This window comes from Magallana gigas, chromosome 8 (genome assembly GCF_963853765.1).
Source record: "Magallana gigas chromosome 8, xbMagGiga1.1, whole genome shotgun sequence".
Classification (NCBI taxonomy): Eukaryota; Metazoa; Mollusca; class Bivalvia; order Ostreida; family Ostreidae; genus Magallana; species Magallana gigas.
Window position 1 is genome coordinate 47,091,983 of NC_088860.1, and position 15,414 is coordinate 47,107,396.

Genomic DNA, 15,414 nt, shown 5'->3' on the forward strand with positions numbered 1-15,414 from the left:
TGATATTTTTCATTGATCTGCGAAAATGCTGCTACTTGAAACTGTTTATTTGTGGTTGTAGATCAGAAGCGGTTGTACTGGCAGGCGGGCGTAGACAACAAGACAACCGTGTTCATCTTCAATGACACCCAGGTTGTAGAGGAAGGATTCCTTGAGGACATCAACAACGTCCTGAGCAGTGGGGAGGTTCCCAACCTGTACAAGCCAGACGAGTTCGAGGAGGTATTATACACACCACTGGCTCTCAATTAGGCACCGCTGTGTGAGTTTCAAATAGCACCACCTGGTGGATGAGTTTGCAACCAAGGGTCCATTCACGTCCACCATCTCCACGGGGGAGGCCCTGGAGAACATCAACAACATCCGTGCTCAGATAGAGGCTCTCAAGAAACAGGAGCAGGAGATCAGGAAGGGACTCAACATCTTCAAGATCGACCAGCCGCCCTCCAAGGAGATCACAAACCTGGAGAAGGTGGGTGAAACTATCTTCTTGTTACAAAAGAGCTCCCTTAAGGGGAGATGATAGACATGGATATGATAAGTAAGCTAGCTAAAGTAATGCTTCTTGACCAATGGAAATGAATATTCTGTTTCATGCTATAGTTTTATCATTATACCTTGAACTCCAGTTTGTGTTGAATTTCATTGCTGAGCTATTCTAATCAATTAATTGTTCATTGAAGGATGAACCATAACAATAATATGCCCTGGAATATTAATGATAACGCAATAAACAAGATTGCTCCTCAGTTAACTGCCAGGTCTTACTTTGTAGAGTGTTGTGTTTTAGTCTGGTACATCCATTGTACATGTCTATTCTATATTATGTGTACATATTTAACCAATTGTTATTTCCAATTTTGTTGTAGGATCTGGAGGTGATCGAGACAATCTGGAACCTGAACAAAGACTGGGAGGGACTGTGGGACGACTGGAAGGGGAACCAATTTACCGAGCTCCAGACCGAGAACATGGAGAACTCGTCTCAGTCCATCTTCAAGAAGCTCAACAGGATGAGCAAGGAACTCAAGGTGAGGGGAACACCTGACAGCTGGTTAATCAGTTCAGTTGGGGGAATCTGTAATGTTTTATTTAGTAGCTAGTTCATCAGTTCAGTCGGGGAATGTTTAATGTAAGTTGTAGTTTTAATCAATAATGAACTAACTGGACTGAAAGATTATCAACTAAAAAACATGTTTATCAGCGCAGAATAGGAATTTTTAATATGGAAATCAATAAACTATTATGTTGATTATGGCAGATGAGCAAAAAACTCAGTTTAAGCTAAAGACCTACCAGTAATAAAATTGTCAAACAATATTTAAACCATTATATGATGGTGTATGTAGCGAAACTGAATTGAAGAGAAAAGAAGGATCAGAATGTTATTATAATCAGTTAAAGAAATATCTATAATGCTGAGATTATCAAGGAAAGTGAAAAGATGTCTAATGGTTTTGGTTGTTGACCTTGATTTAGGACAAGAATTGGGAGGTGGTTGATACCAGTAAGAACCGTGTGGACCAGTTCAAGAGGACCATGCCGCTGATCACGGATCTGAAGAATAAGGCCATGAGACCGCGTCACTGGGACAAAATCCAGGTAAGTCATGAGACCGTTTCACTGGGACAAAATCCAGGTAAGTCGTAAAACTGCATCACAGGGACAAAATCCATGTAAGTCGTGAGACCACGTCATTGGGACAAAATCCAGGTAAGTCATGAGACCACGTCACTGGGACAAAATCCAGGTAATTTGTGAGACCACGTCATTGGGACAAAATCCAGCTAAGAAACTCTGATTGAGGTCATCATGGCTTTGGTAGTCAGACATTTTTTGGACGCTAATATTTAAGTAAAATCTTGATGATCAATGTCGTTGATACTCTTTAATGAGAAAAAAAACATAGGCAGCAATATTTCAGTGAATTCTGAATACCGATACTCTTTTATAAAACATGTGATAGTGGGAATGATAATGTTCATCAAATTATCTGGCAATGACTGTAATGATTGCAACTGACTTATCTTTATATCTCTTCACAACAACTGGACATCATTAAAGAACATTTCTTCAAACAGACGGAGATGCAGCGACAGTTTGACCACAAATCTGTGGACTTTACCCTGGAGAAGATCATTGAGTTTGGATTCGATCAGTATGCTGAGACTATCGGCGACATCTCTGGTGCTGCCACCAAGGAATTGGCCATTGAACAGGTCAGAAATTTAGTTTTGTCTAATATCTCTTTGTTACCCACTGTTAAAAATTGTTCACATTTCTTCTTATAACCTTGGTAATCTCCATTTACAGGGTATTGAGGCCATTGCCAAAACCTGGGAGAGCACGGAACTGGACATAACGACCTACAAGGACAGAGGTCATTACAAAGTCAGGTGAGTTCCCAGTATCATGACCTTGACCTTTAAGACTTTAACATTTGGATAGGTGGATGTATAAACATAAACCTGCAAAACACTTAGAAGTCAAATTTGTTGATACCACTTCACACAGCTTTTATTTGATCTGTAAAAATCAGTGTTTGGTTTTATCTTCCGACTATCGGTAATTAATTGTCTCTTAAATATTTTGGTGCTACTATGGTACAGTTAATTAATTAGCATGACTTTATAATTACAGGAGCACAGACGATGTGTTCCAGGCCCTGGAAGACAATCAGGTTCAGCTGTCGACGATGAAGGCATCCCGATTCGTGAAGGCGTTTGAACAGGAAGTGGATAAATGGGAGAGAACTCTGTCACACATTCTGGAGGTGGTGGAGATGCTGCTAACAGTGCAGAGACAGTGGATGTACCTGGAGGTGGGTGGGGAGGCAGATACAGCTACATACTTATGCCTGCCAGTTATGGAATTACATTACTTTAAAAATTTGATTATCAACAGGCACAATTCTTGTTTTTGTCATCAGTTTTAATCAGTCATATGAAAGATTTTCTTTTCTTTTATTTACCAAAAACAAACTTCTTGTTCAAAGTTGTACTTTGGTCAAAAATTCTTGGTACTAGATCAAATGAAGTTAATTTTTGCTTCATGAACATATTTGTTAACAGATTGAATCACCTTTAAAAATTGTATTTACGAAAAATTCACTTACCCATTAAACATAAGAACATAAGGTGCTTTGCTCTGCTACAGATGTCATCAATAGTTGAGTTAACAAATTTTATTTTTACATATACATGTCTGTAATTTAATTTGTTATGTACATTTTGCCTGCAGAACATTTTCTTGGGCGAGGACATTAGGAAACAGCTGCCCCGCGAGTCGGCAGATTTTGACGACGTGAACGCTAAGTGGAAGGTCATCATGACGCGACTCAACAAGGACAGGAACGCCCTCAGAGGAACCCATCATGAAGGTATGGGGCTAGATCACACTGTATTTAACTGGATAAACTAGGCCTGTAAAATCAACAGGTTAGAGCAGATTTATGGATGTCTGTCAATGTTCATCTCCAACTACAAATTGTACTGCAAACCATATTTTATTTTGCGAGATCGTTGTCATCCTGAATATTTCTTCCTGCGAGTCAGTTCTAAACCGGTATATTGTTCAGGTTTATTGGAAGAACTGAGATACCAGTGCACTACATGGTAGCTTAATAAGAACTGACTTTTCTGTGTCAACAGGTCTACTGGAAGAACTGAACGACATGAACGTCAAACTGGAGGAGATCCAGAAATCCCTGGACATGTACCTGGAGACCAAGCGACAGATCTTCCCACGATTCTACTTCCTGTCCAACGATGACCTGCTGGAGATCCTAGGTCAGTCTAAAAACCCCAAAGCTGTGCAGCCCCACCTCAAGAAATGCTTCGACAATATCAAGAGCCTGGAGATGAACAAGGTTCGTAAATAAGGAGACACTTAGATACAAACACTTGTTATAATATTAGGATGATTTTGGTTTCAGACTCAAAGATTTTTTTGAGAAAACATTATTTTATAATATAACCTTAAGGTATTCCAGATGACATATTTGGGCAAAAATGGACTTGACATGCTTGCAAAAAAGTTAGTTTTCATATATAGAAACTGGTTGGCACTTAAATGTTTTTCGTTAAATCTAAAGCCTGAATAAAATCTTGAGATAAAATATAATTATGATTGCAGAAGGATTTTATTTTCCATATAGAACTAAGAATAATTTACAGTACATATCGATAAATCAAATTAATGATGTCAAAAATAATATTTTGTTTACAGCCAGGACTGAAGTGGGAGGCAAACGCCATGGTGTCGTCTGACGGAGAGGTCGTTCCGTATGAGAGACCCGTCTACTTGGACGGACCTGTGGAGGTAAATTAGAACTAAATACTACAGAAATCTTTTTGTGTGTGTGTGTGGGGGGGGGGGTATTAAGGGGGGATAATGGAGCTCTTGATAAATAGATGCATTTGGTCATGGATCTTGTAACTTTCAAAGCAACAGGAAATATTGAATTAATTTATAAGAGGAGGTGTGTGGAGAAGATTTAGTCAGCATTTCTAAGGAGCGATTTGTAGAAAAGTCTGTCATGACATGCTAACAGACACTAACACCTTTCTTGTTGTTTAAGCTCAATGTTTTTGATTTAGGATTTAATATGTTAACTTTATAGTGTAGGATTGAATACTTTCTGTGTGTACTAATATTATCTGTGTGTCTGTCTGTTCCAGTCGTGGCTGTGTGACGTGGAGAAGACCATGAGATGGACGCTACAAGACGAGCTGAAGAAATGTAAAGGGAACCTGAAACAGAAACACGGCATGACCAAGCGAGACAAGTGGATCAAGGACCATCCCGGCCAGCTGTGTATCACCGCGAGTCAGATCCAGTGGACCGCCGACGTGGAGAAAGCCCTCCGACTGACCAAGGACCGCGGCGACAAGAAGGCCCTCAAAACCATGAAGAAGAAACAGGTGGCCATGCTCAATAAACTGTCGGAGGCCATCCGGGGGAAACTGGAGAAGATGCAGCGACTCAAGATCGTGGCTCTTGTGACTATTGAGATCCACGCTAGAGACATTATAGAGAAGCTGATTAAGGGGGGTGTGTCCGACGAGAATGCGTTCGAGTGGCTGAGTCAGCTTAGGCTTTACTGGGAAAAGGTGAGGAACTCTGGGAAATCCTAATGGATATCTAATACCATAAACAGAATTCCTACCTCTCTGAAGGAACTTTAACCCACAAATTAAAAATTGACCAATGATTTCATATTTCTTCATCATTTGATAGAGAACTAGTATAATGAGTGTTTCAACCTTGTCATCACTCTTACTAGAGTTCTAAAACTTTTCATTTATTGTATGAGTTATATGATGTTTATTGTCTTAACCCTACTCTGTTGTAGCCTCCTATTGATAACTGCGTAGTGAAGCAGACCAACACCCAGTTCCCGTACGGTTACGAGTACCTGGGTAATTCAGGTCGTCTGGTCATCACCCCCCTCACTGACCGCTGTTACATCACCCTGACCACTGCCCTCCACCTACACCGCGGGGGAAGCCCCAAGGGTCCCGCCGGGACAGGCAAGACAGAGACCGTCAAGGATCTCGGAAAATCCCTTGGAATGTATGTCATCGTCGTCAACTGCTCTGAGGGTCTGGACTACAAGTCCATGGGCAAAATGTTCTCCGGTCTGGCTCAGGTATGTCACAAGATGAGTATTAAGGTTGTTTGTTTACCTGAGCATTGTCTACACTGTAATTTGTTCTTTGTATATTATATATGAAAGTATACAATTTACTGACAGTGCATAACAACTTAGATAAAATGAGAGGCAGCATTTCAAATTGTTGACTCTTAAATTTTTTACTTTAAATTAATAATATAATGCAATGATTGTAGACTGGAGCTTGGGGCTGCTTTGACGAGTTCAACAGAATCAACATTGAGGTGTTGTCGGTGGTCGCCCAACAGATCTTGGCCATTCTGTTGGCTCTCTCCACCGGTCAGGCACGGTTCGTGTTTGAGGGGCGCGAGATTGACTTGGTCTGGTCCTGTGGAATCTTCATCACCATGAACCCTGGTATGTATTGCTTTTATTGATTTATAAATGTCATATTGCTGTTAATAGTGAAAGTTTTGAGCATTATAATAATATTTCTACAAAATATGCAAGATGAAAGTTTGCCCGAAAATATACAGTCCTTATTACAAACCTCCACCTCATATCTTTGAAAAACAATTAATATTGAACAATTATGAATAGGACAGTTTTTGTTGTCTCTGTTTTATTACATTGTTACATAGTAATGTACTTGTGTGATATCTGTGTCTGTGTTGTCAAGGTTACGCGGGTAGAACGGAGTTACCGGACAACTTGAAGTCCATGTTCCGACCCATCGCTATGGTCGTCCCAGACTCGGGCATGATTTCTGAGATCATTCTGTTCGGAGAAGGCTTCGGCAACACTAGGGTGAGTAATAAACTCTGTGTATTTATAGTCTTTGATGTAGATTCTGATTAGATACTGGTTTCATAAACTATTGATTAGTCACTGTTGTGTAGGCTAATTAACATTTATAATCTTCTCTAATATACATGTAGATATATTAATACATGTATACATGGATAACTATCAAAATAATATGAAATAAGCAAGGTGTACAGACACTGTAGTGACATCTAATAATGTCATGGTTTTTTCGTTTGACAGGTCCTGGCCAAGGTTTACAGACACTGTAGGGACATCTAATAATGTCATGGTTTTTTCGTTTGACAGGTCCTGGCCAAGGTGTACAGACACTGTAGGGACATCTAATAATGTCATGGTTTTTTCGTTTGACAGGTCCTGGCCAAGAAGGTGTACACGCTATACTCCCTGGCAGAGCAGCAGCTGTCAAAACAGGACCACTACGACTTCGGACTCCGAGCCCTGGTGTCCGTGCTCCGCTATGCCGGCTCAAAGAAGAGGTCCAACCCCACCATGCCAGACGAGGAGGTCTGTAACAAAATGACACTTGGCAGTGAACAAATTTTGCAATTCTTTTGAAAAAATAAATCAAGTCCAGACCAGTGCATAGAAATGACATCAGACAAGCTATTCACTGAAATTGACTTCATGACCTGACTGTTGTTGTTAATGCATGTTAACCCTCGCATGAGGATGGTTTTTTTTTTTAGTATTTATTGATTAACATGTTATTGTTTGTTTGTAGGTATTTATTGTATTAATGAATTATTGTTTGTAGGTATTTATTGTATTTATGAGTGTATTGTTGCTTGTAGGTATTTATTGTATTTATGAATTATTGTTTGAAGGTATTTATTGTATTTATGAGTGTATTGTTGATTGTAGGTATTTATTGTATTTATGAGTGTATTGTTGATTGAAGGTATTTATTGTATTTATGAGTGTATTGTTTGAAGGTATTTATTGTATTTATGAGTGTTAGTTGATTGTAGGTATTTATTGTATTTATGAGTGTATTGTTGATTGTAGATTCTGCTCCTGTCTATGAAGGACATGAACGTAGCCAAGCTGACGTCCACAGATCTACCACTGTTTAACGGCATCATGTCCGATCTGTTCCCCGGGGTGGAGACACCTACCATTGACTACTCAGAGGTACTCATTTACAGAATAATTAGGGTTTATGGCCTATTGATGATTATTAAATATATTGAAATGAGAAGTAAGCAATTTTAACAAATTTTTTTTAGCGACATTATATGATTAGGACTACACATACTAGGACGATACACTGGGTAATATTCGTAAATTAATGCGTTTCTTTGTTGTTTGTAGATGAAGAAAGCGATCACAGAGGAGCTGAAGGCCAACTGTCTGCAGGTTAACAACTACACACTGACCAAGATCATCCAGCTCTACGAGACCAAGAGTTCCCGCCACTCCGTCATGATCGTCGGAAACACCCAGTCCGGGAAGACCGTCTGCTGGAGGATGTTACAGGCATCCATGACACGCCTCAACAAAGAGGGCGCCGCCTATCAGGCAGTCAAGGTCAGTTTCATAATTTGATTAACAAGATTATTGGTGCCTAGCCTAAAGAAAGTGAATGAACAATTTGTCAATGAAGAGATAAAAAAGAGAAGAGTTTCCCAAATAATTGAAATATGATCAGTTTTATAAGTATTTAGTTATGTTTATGTGTCCAAACTAGAACTGTTCATTATTTTTTGTTTAAAGTAATGTTAAAAAAGCCAGATAACATTTTATTTTATATTTATGATGTTTGCTTATTTCCAGGACTTCCCTCTGAATCCCAAATCTCTGTCTCTAGGGGAGCTGTATGGAGAGTTTGACATCAACACCAACGAGTGGACGGACGGGGTTCTCTCCAGCGTGATGAGGCAGACCTGTGCAGGTCCGTGTCAGAATCCAGCACTACCATTATGTTAACTCATTTCTATATCATATATGGCTTTGATAAAACAGTATTAAATATTGGATTAGCAAATCACTTATTCAACCATTTAAAATCTAGATGACTTCAAAGGATTTAAATTTTTATTTGTTAGATTTTGATAAAGATTTTTTTTTTTAATTCATAAAAATTAAGAGCCTCCTTAATCTTCAAAAATGCAGGACTGAATGATACATATCAAAACTAATGCTGCAAAACATAATAGTCAATAGTTATATTTGGAATGAGTATAGAGTTATTGTTCACTGTTGAATAGATGAGAAGCCGGACGAGAAGTGGCTGGTGTTTGACGGGCCAGTGGACACACTGTGGATCGAGAGCATGAACTCTGTGATGGACGATAACAAGATCCTGACGCTGATTAACGGTGAACGTATCGCGATGCCCGAACAGGTATCCCTGTTGTTTGAGGTGGAGGATCTGGCAATGGCTTCGCCTGCCACCGTGTCGCGGTGTGGGATGGTGTTCGCGGACTATGCGGACATCGGCTGGCAGCCGTATGTGGAGTCCTGGCTGGAGAAGAAGAAGGACAACAAGGTAGTTAAACATTGACACTTATAGACATCAGGCCTAGTACAGTAAAACATTGACACTTATAGACATCAGGCCTAGTACAGTAAAACACTGACACTGATAGACATCAGGCCTAGTACAGTTAAACATTGACACTTATAGACATCAGGCCTAGTACAGTTAAACATTGACACTCATAGACATCAGGCCTAGTACAGAAAAAACATTGACACTTATAGACATCAGGCCTAGTACAGTTAAACATTGACACTTATAGACATCAGGCCTAGTACAGTTAAACATTGACACTTATAGACATCAGGCCTAGTACAGTTAAACATTGACACTTATAGACATCAGGCCTAGTACAGTTAAACATTGACACTTATAGACATCAGGCCTAGTACAGTAAAACATTGACACTTATAGACATCAGTATGCAGGCCTAGTACAGTTAAACATTGACACTTATAGACATCAGGCCTAGTACAGTTAAACATTGACACTTATAGACATCAGGCCTAGTACAGTAAAACATTGACACTTATAGACATCAGTATGCAGGCCTAGTACAGTTAAACATTGACACTTATAGACATCAGGCCTAGTACAGTTAAACATTGACACTTATAGACATCAGGCCTAGTACAGTAAAACATTGACACTTATAGACATCAGGCCTAGTACAGTAAAACACTCACACTTTTAGACATCAGGCCTAGTACAGTAAAACATTGACACTTATAGACATCAGGCCTAGTACAGTAAAACATTGACTCTTATAGACATCAGGCCTAGTACAGTTAAACATTGACACTTATAGACATCAGGCCTAGTACAGTAAAACATTGACACTTATACACATCAGGCCTAGTACAGTTAAACATTGACACTTATACACATCAGGCCTAGTACAGTAAAACACTGACACTGATAGACATCAGGCCTAGTACAGTAAAACATTGACACTTATAGACATCAGGCCTAGTACAGTAAAACATTGACACTTATAGACATCAGGCCTAGTACAGTAAAACATTGACACTTATAGACATCAGGCCTAGTACAGTAAAACATTGACTCTTATAGACATCAGGCCTAGTACAGTTAAACATTGACACTTATAGACATCAGGCCTAGTACAGTAAAACATTGACACTTATAGACATCAGTATGCAGGCCTAGTACAGTTAAACATTGACACTTATAGACATCAGGCCTAGTACAGTTAAACATTGACACTTATAGACATCAGGCCTAGTACAGTAAAACATTGACACTTATAGACATCAGTATGCAGGCCTAGTACAGTTAAACATTGACACTTATAGACATCAGGCCTAGTACAGTTAAACATTGACACTTATAGACATCAGGCCTAGTACAGTAAAACATTGACACTTATAGACATCAGGCCTAGTACAGTAAAACACTCACACTTTTAGACATCAGGCCTAGTACAGTAAAACATTGACACTTATAGACATCAGGCCTAGTACAGTAAAACATTGACTCTTATAGACATCAGGCCTAGTACAGTTAAACATTGACACTTATACACATCAGGCCTAGTACAGTAAAACATTGACTCTTATAGACATCAGGCCTAGTACAGTTAAACATTGACACTTATAGACATCAGGCCTAGTACAGTTAAACATTGACACTTATAGACATCAGGCCTAGTACAGTTAAACATTGACACTTATACACATCAGGCCTAGTACAGTAAAACACTGACACTGATAGACATCAGGCCTAGTACAGTAAAACATTGACACTTATACACATCGGGCCTAGTACAGTTAAACATTGACACTTATAGACATCAGGCCTAGTACAGTAAAACATTGAAACTTATAGACATCAGGCCTAGTACAGTAAAACATTGACTCTTATAGACATCAGGCCTAGTACAGTAAAACATTGACTCTTATAGACATCAGGCCTAGTACAGTAAAACATTGACACTTATAGACATCAGGCCTAGTACAGTAAAACATTGACACTCATACACATCAGGCCTAGTACAGTAAAACATTGACACTCATAGACATCAGGCCTAGTACAGTTAAACATTGACACTCATAGACATCAGGCCTAGTACAGTAAAACACTGACACTTATATACATCAGGCCTAGTACAGTTAAACATTGACACTTATAGACATCAGACCTAGTACAGTAAAACATTGACACTCATACACATCAGGCCTAGTACAGTAAAACATTGACACTTATAGACATCAGGCCTAGTACAGTAAAACATTGACACTTATAGACATCAGGCCTAGTACAGTAAAACATTGACACTCATACACATCGGGCCTAGTACAGTTAAACATTGACACTCATACACATCGGGCCTAGTACAGTAAAACATTGACACTCATACACATCGGGCCTAGTACAGTAAAACATTGACACTGATAGACATCAGGCCTAGTGCAGTAAAACATTAACACTTATACACATCAGGCCTAGTACAGTAAAACATTGACACTTATAGACATCAGGCCTAGTACAGTAAAACATTGACACTCATACACATCGGGCCTAGTACAGTTAAACATTGACACTCATACACATCGGGCCTAGTACAGTAAAACATTGACACTCATACACATCGGGCCTAGTACAGTAAAACATTGACACTGATAGACATCGGGCCTAGTACAGTTAAACATTGACACTTATAGACATCGGGCCTAGTACAGTTAAACATTGACACTTATACACATCGGGCCTAGTACAGTTAAACATTGACACTTATACACATCGGGCCTAGTACAGTTAAACATTGACACTTATAGACATCAGGCCTAGTACAGTAAAACATTGAAACTTATAGACATCAGGCCTAGTACAGTAAAACATTGACTCTTATAGACATCAGGCCTAGTACAGTAAAACATTGACTCTTATAGACATCAGGCCTAGTACAGTAAAACATTGACACTTATAGACATCAGGCCTAGTACAGTAAAACATTGACACTCATACACATCAGGCCTAGTACAGTAAAACATTGACACTCATAGACATCAGGCCTAGTACAGTTAAACATTGACACTCATAGACATCAGGCCTAGTACAGTAAAACACTGACACTTATAGACATCAGGCCTAGTACAGTTAAACATTGACACTTATAGACATCAGACCTAGTACAGTAAAACATTGACACTCATACACATCAGGCCTAGTACAGTAAAACATTGACACTTATAGACATCAGGCCTAGTACAGTAAAACATTGACACTTATAGACATCAGGCCTAGTACAGTTAAACATTGACACTTATACACATCAGGCCTAGTACAGTAAAACATTGACACTTATAGACATCAGGCCTAGTACAGTAAAACATTGACACTTATACACATCGGGCCTAGTACAGTTAAACATTGACACTTATAGACATCGGGCCTAGTACAGTTAAACATTGACACTTATACACATCGGGCCTAGTACAGTTAAACATTGACACTTATAGACATCAGGCCTAGTACAGTAAAACATTGACACTTATACACATCAGGCCTAGTACAGTAAAACACTGACACTTATACACATCAGGCCTAATACAGTAAAACACTGACACTTATAGACATCAGGCCTAGTATAGTAAAACATTGACACTTAGAGACATCAGGCCTAGTACAGTTAAACATTGACACTTATAGACATCAGCCTAGTACAGTTAAACATTGACACTTATACACATCAGGCCTAGTACAGTAAAACATTGACACTTATAGACATCAGGACTAGTACAGTAAAACATTGACACTTATACACATCAGGCCCCTAACAGTAAAATATTGACACTTATAGACATCAGACCTAGTACAGTAAAACATTGACACTTATACACATCAGGCCTAGTACAGTTAAACATTGACACTTATAGACATCAGGCCTAGTACAGTTAAACATTGACACTTATACACATCAGGCCTAGTACAGTAAAACATTGACACTTATAGACATCAGACCTAGTACAGTAAAACATTGACACTCATACACATCAGGCCTAGTACAGTAAAACATTGACACTTATAGACATCAGGCCTAGTACAGTAAAACATTGACACTTATAGACATCAGGCCTAGTACAGTTAAACATTGACACTTATAGACATCAGGCCTAGTACAGTTAAACATTGACACTTATACACATCAGGCCTTGTACAGTAAAACATTGACACTTATAGACATCAGGCCTAGTACAGTAAAACATTGACTCTTATAGACATCAGGCCTAGTACAGTAAAACATTGACACTTATAGACATCAGGCCTAGTACAGTAAAACATTGACACTTATAGACATCAGGCCTAGTACAGTAAAACATTGACACTCATACACATCAGGCCTAGTACAGTTAAACATTGACACTTATACACATCAGGCCTAGTACACATGTACTTAAGAAGGATAATGAGATAGAAATTTCCTTTTTGTTTAAAACAAAATTAAGGCACCAAAATGTCATAAAGAAAACACAATGATGTTTTAATTTAATATTTAAGTATTTTGACACTTATAGACATCAGGCCTAGTACAGTAAAACATTGACACTTATAGACATCAGGCCTAGTACAGTAAAACATTGACACTCATACACATCAGGCCTAGTACAGTTAAACATTGACACTTATACACATCAGGCCTAGTACACATGTACTTAAGAAGGATAATGAGATAGAAATTTCCTTTTTGTTTAAAACAAAATTAAGGCACCAAAATGTCATAAAGAAAACACAATGATGTTCTAATTAAATATTTAAGTAAATATTAAATAGGTGATCTAACATTACAAGTAGACTTTGGCCAAAATACTCATCAAACAGATTCATCAGAGACAAATATGTATTGTTTGTTTCATATACATATATTCATATGTTAGACTCTTTTCAAGATTTTAATTTTAAATTTCATTTGATTGCATGTTGTGACATCCAGATGTTTTCTTTTTATCAGCCCCTTGTGGAAGAGCTTCGCCGACTGTTTGAGAAATATCTGGTGAAGATTTTAGACTTCAAACAGCAGAACTGCAAGGAGTTGATTTCCATCGCTCAGCTGAACGGGGTGTCTTCTCTCTGTAAACTCTTTGATTCCTTGGGAACTGTAGAAAATGGGGTAAGTCTACTGATTCTAAGAACAGGATAACATTAGATGTATATACCTATAATTTAATTCTGGTTGTAAACTCGTATAACCTCGGTTGGAGCAATTTACGCTTTTTTATAATCCACTTCATGGATTATAAAGTGTAAACTGCCCCAACCCAGGTTACACTCGCATAACTTGGGTAGACATTGAGTTCCTTTCTGAAATAAACAAGTTTTTGTGTAAATGAAAAAATGAAAACCTTGATTAGTGTAGTTTGCTATTATTAAGTATGCTATCAGTTTGAAAAAAATTGTGTCAATATGTTAAGTAGAGAATTTAATTAATTAGTTCTCTCTTGTGAAGATAGGTTGTTAGTTATGTGAAGAAAACTCATTTCGGAGAACCTGTACTTTCCTTGTTTTAGTACTATTTTTCTTGTCAGTACATTCATTACTTTGATTGTAGGTGGATCCTCATGACAGCGAGAACTTCACACGGATGGTGGAGCTATGGTTCCAGTTCTGTATGATCTGGTCGATCTGTGCCTCCGTCGATGAGGACGGACGGAAGAAGATTGACAACTACATCCGTGAGATGGAGGGAACCTTCCCCAACAAAGACATGATATACGAGTACTACGTCGACCCTAAGGGCAAGACCTGGGTCCACTGGGAGGAAAAACTCAAGACGGGCTGGAAGTACCAACAAAAGTAAGACACTGCTGCCTCCATATACTGTTCTGGTCATATCATTTTCATATAAAAAGTCAACAACAATTTACTCTGAAATCAAGGTAATTTGTTGAGGACCAAGATATACACTGTTTATTAATATGTAATTCCTGCCCTCTTCCTTACAGTGTGCCGTTCTTCAAGCTGATCGTCCCCACCGTGGACACTGTCCGCTACCAGTATCTAGTGACCGCCCTCGTCCGATCCTTCAATCCGGTGATGGTGGTCGGTCCCGTGGGAACCGGGAAAACCTCCATGGTGGAGAACACACTGACCAAACTGGACCCCAAGGTCTACAGCTTCCTAACCGTCAACATGTCTGCTCAGGTACGTCAACATGTCTACTCAGGTACTGTGGAATCATTAATTTTCGTGGGGGCGAGTTTTCGTGGATTGCTTAAATTTTACAGGTTCGTGGGGACGTAATTTCGTGTATTCTCTTAAACCTACAGAAGAAATATGACTTTATTACCTTGATTTATTTATTCGTGGGGGATGTTAATTCGTGGATGAGAGGTACCCACGAATTCCACGAAAATTGAGCCACAACGAAATCTAATGATTCCACAGTATGTCAGCATGTCTGTTTAGGTATGTCAACATGTCTGTTAAGGTACATTAACATGTCTGCTCAGGTATGTATAAAATGTCTGCTCAG

General features: G+C 38.8%; 1 protein-coding gene across 1 annotated transcript in view; it reads left to right on the top strand.

The window, feature by feature from the left end:
* Positions 1-318: 318 nt before the first annotated feature.
* Positions 319-15,414, top strand: part of LOC136269736 (dynein axonemal heavy chain 2-like) — a 46,520-nt gene continuing 31,424 nt past the window's right edge. The window contains exons 1-21 of the mRNA XM_066069782.1: positions 319-472; positions 870-1,031; positions 1,480-1,602; positions 2,082-2,219; positions 2,314-2,396; positions 2,641-2,821; positions 3,241-3,379; positions 3,651-3,868; positions 4,228-4,320; positions 4,680-5,111; positions 5,354-5,650; positions 5,851-6,031; positions 6,294-6,421; positions 6,794-6,946; positions 7,448-7,573; positions 7,754-7,969; positions 8,216-8,333; positions 8,650-8,930; positions 13,894-14,052; positions 14,491-14,735; positions 14,885-15,083. Coding sequence (XP_065925854.1) covers positions 972-1,031; positions 1,480-1,602; positions 2,082-2,219; positions 2,314-2,396; positions 2,641-2,821; positions 3,241-3,379; positions 3,651-3,868; positions 4,228-4,320; positions 4,680-5,111; positions 5,354-5,650; positions 5,851-6,031; positions 6,294-6,421; positions 6,794-6,946; positions 7,448-7,573; positions 7,754-7,969; positions 8,216-8,333; positions 8,650-8,930; positions 13,894-14,052; positions 14,491-14,735; positions 14,885-15,083 — 3,570 coding nt within the window. The 5' untranslated portion in view covers positions 319-472; positions 870-971. The remainder of the gene's footprint in view (positions 473-869; positions 1,032-1,479; positions 1,603-2,081; positions 2,220-2,313; positions 2,397-2,640; positions 2,822-3,240; positions 3,380-3,650; positions 3,869-4,227; positions 4,321-4,679; positions 5,112-5,353; positions 5,651-5,850; positions 6,032-6,293; positions 6,422-6,793; positions 6,947-7,447; positions 7,574-7,753; positions 7,970-8,215; positions 8,334-8,649; positions 8,931-13,893; positions 14,053-14,490; positions 14,736-14,884; positions 15,084-15,414) is intronic.